At 48.0% G+C, this 3,199-nt stretch overlaps 1 protein-coding gene across 1 annotated transcript; it reads right to left on the reverse strand.

Moving 5' to 3' along the window:
* Positions 1-2,220: 2,220 nt before the first annotated feature.
* Positions 2,221-2,868, reverse strand: LOC116853502. Its single transcript, XM_032834634.1, has one exon. It carries the CDS (start codon positions 2,866-2,868, stop codon positions 2,221-2,223), a length of 648 nt encoding a protein of 215 aa, XP_032690525.1.
* Positions 2,869-3,199: the final 331 nt, after the last annotated feature.

A 3,199-nucleotide genomic window follows, 5' to 3' on the forward strand; every position in this document is an offset into this window, starting at 1 on the left:
AACTGATGATAATGACAATATATATATCGAACAATACGTGTCGACGCCTTTGGCTTTGGTTGTTTGTGTCGCCTGACAGTAGTTTGTTTAGACGCGGATTTGGTGATGTGACGCGCGGTGCGCGGGACGCGGACGACGTCAGTGTCGCGTCTTCGCGAGTCTATGCTGTTGACGTTTCTTTCGGCGTCGTGTCTCTTAAGTGCGGTGGACACTTTTTTCCAGCGATGTTTAGCGGCGTTTCGGAGTCATATAATGTTCGCGGACGTTGATATTGCAGCGTAACTGCATGCGGGATATCGCTTCAGCGGTGCTCCCTTCGATCTCCTATCGCGGAGATTTAAATCGGTTCGGTGTATGCGGTGTAGCCGTCGGTCCTCGTACACAGGACCTTAGCCCTCGGAGTTTCCTCTATGCTTCAACGAGCTCGGCTCGTGCGGACGCAATTTCGGATGCGGCCAGCGGTACTGTGAAACTTATCTGTGTCGGCCTCACGGATCCGTGAGACGACGGCGGAATGATTCCAGTCGCTACGCGGCGAACAGTAATCTGCCAGGAGCGGAGTAGAGTCGAACGTCGATAACACGTATCCGTGTAACGACGGCGGAGTGACTACAGTCGCCAATCGACGAACAATAATCTGCCAGGAGCGGAGTAGAGTCGAATGTCGATGCCACGTATCCGTGCAACGACGGCGGAGTGACTACAGTCGCCAATCGACGAACAGTAATCTGCCAGGAGCGGAGTCGGTCTCTCTTAGAGCGGATAATTGGAATCGGATTCTCCTTCGAGAGTGGTGGATCGGTTCGAGAGCGGATCATCGAAATAATCTCTCGATTACGATTACACGGCATTTTATATACCTCGAATCTTGCTTGATTCGCTATTTACCGCTGTTGTTCGGCGGTCGCGCTGTTTATTGTTTTGGAGGACGCGCTGTCCTCTTGCGCTTTCAGTTCGCGGTGTTCGACTTGCGTTGTTATTATTACGTAACGATATGCATCGTTACATCACCCCCCCCCCCTTCTTAGGCGTGGTCGTCTCGACTACGCACGGATTTTACTTGTCCTCCCGGATGAAATCGGACTGACCATAGTCTCCCGTTGTCATACTTTCGGTACCGGCGCGAGATGTAAGCAGCGTTGTACGGTACCTCTAGGATCAACTTCTCGCCTAACGCTACGCGTACTGGAGCCTTGTCGTCCGGATTCGTTTCGCATTTTATCATCCTTGGTGGTGTGATGTCTATCTCTGCGATAATTCGTGGCCGTGTTTTTCCTTTTGCCGCCTGTTTGTCGCTTCTTACAATGCCCGTGGCTGGTCTGATTCTTCTCCGGTTGTTCCTGTGTGTTGGTGGTGACGGTAGTCCCATCAAGGCCCTCCTCTTCCTCTCTGTCGCTAAAGCAGTAGGTGGAGGTCGTACGCACGGTATGGCTGGTGTTCTTAATTTTACCTCCTGCGGTGGCCGTTTCCCTGGTGGTAGTTGGACCGTAGTCGCCTCCTTTTGCTGCGGTAACAGGCTATCCCATAATATTTGAGCCTCTGTTTCGCTCCATGTTTCTAATAACTCTGATATCGTTTTGTCTACGTCCATGTTTGCAGACTATCTCGTTCTCTTCCTTCTTCCGTGGTTTTATACTTGATATTCTCATTGTTCTTTCACCTTGATAGTTTCGGTTAGTTACGTCCCATGATCTTGCCTTCCTTTTTTCTTTGTTATGATCCGTTGTTCTGTTTTATTTATTCTTTCACTGATACTGGTAAGTTGTTTTTGTTTATTTCTCTCACTCTTTTAATTCTCCCGGATTGATAAAAATCTACCCGCCAGTATTCCCCGTCTATGTATTTATGGTAGATTAAGGAAGATGATGACGCGTATTGTGGAAGCTCGAAGCTGCGGCCTCTTGAAATCTTAACTACCTGTCTAATGTTACTCGGCGGCTTGGTGTATGCCGGTGTCTCCCCTTCTGGGTTTCTGTTGGCTTGCTTGCCTCTACTGTGATCTTCCGTTTGCACGCTTTCTGTAATCGTCGGCGTTATTTTCTCCACGTTTGAGACCGGTGATTTGTTTCCGGCTGGTGGCTCCCAGTCCTCCAGCCAATCCAATAGTTGGATACCAAAGGCTTGACAAGGCATGTCAAGGCTTTGACATTTTGTCACTGCTGATGTAGCTGCTGTACTGGATACCGCTCTACTTATCCTTTTGCTGCGAGATCTTCTCTTTTATTCCTGGTTTTCGTTTACCCCCTCCTTATCGGCTGTTACGTCATCCAGGTCATTCTCTGTTTTTAGGTCCTGTATATGTACTTGTTTGTACCATTTTTTATTTTTGTCCTGTAAATCTACTATTACCGGAGATATTATTCTTCTTACTGTCATAGGACCCAAAAATTTTGGCGCAAGTTTCGCATTTATTGCTTTTTCCTTGCTTGAAAGCGCATGGTTCCGTTTCCATACCACATCGCCTATTTTCGGTTTCCCTTTTCTTTTCCGCAGGTTGTAGTATTTACCTTGCTTCTGAAATGCCCTGGCTAAATTTATCCGTACTAATTCGTGTGCCGATTCGAGTCGCTTTCCTATTTCGCTTGGTACTTGTGACTCTCTATGCTCCCTTTCCCGGATATGCGGTCCAGGCAGTTCTCTGCCTGTATTGAGATACGCGGGTGAAAACCCGGTAGTATCTTGCTTCGCCGTGTTGAACGCAAACTTTATTTCATGTAGATTCGCGTCCCACTGACGGTGATTTTCTCCCACATATTGTGCGATCATGGTTTTCACCGTGCGGTTTGCCCTCTCTACGGGGTTACACTGCGGTGTCCAAACCGGTGTAAGCCGCTGTGTGATTCCCAATTCTTGGACCAGCTTTCTCATGCTGCCGGATTTAAACTGTGTACCGTTTCCGAGAATAGTATCTTCGGGACTCCATTACGGTACATTATTTCCTCTAATACTGCCTGCGCAACTGCTGTTGCTGTCGCTTTCCTCAGAGGTTTGACTTCTAGCCACTTTGTAAAACGGTTTTGCATCGTTAATACCCAAGTGTGTTCCTTACTTGATCGCGGTAGTGGTCCAATTAGGTCCATCGAGACTTGTTCCCACGGATGTTGAACATTTGTCGTATGCATCATCCCTGGCGGTTGACGTTGTGCTGCCTTATGTGCCTTGCAGTTTTCGCACTTTCGCACATACTTATTTATTTCCT

This window comes from Odontomachus brunneus, unplaced genomic scaffold, assembly GCF_010583005.1.
Source record: "Odontomachus brunneus isolate Ranch 3 - 2012 unplaced genomic scaffold, Obru_v1 Obru_scaffold_339, whole genome shotgun sequence".
Lineage (NCBI taxonomy): Eukaryota > Metazoa > Arthropoda > Insecta > Hymenoptera > Formicidae > Odontomachus > Odontomachus brunneus.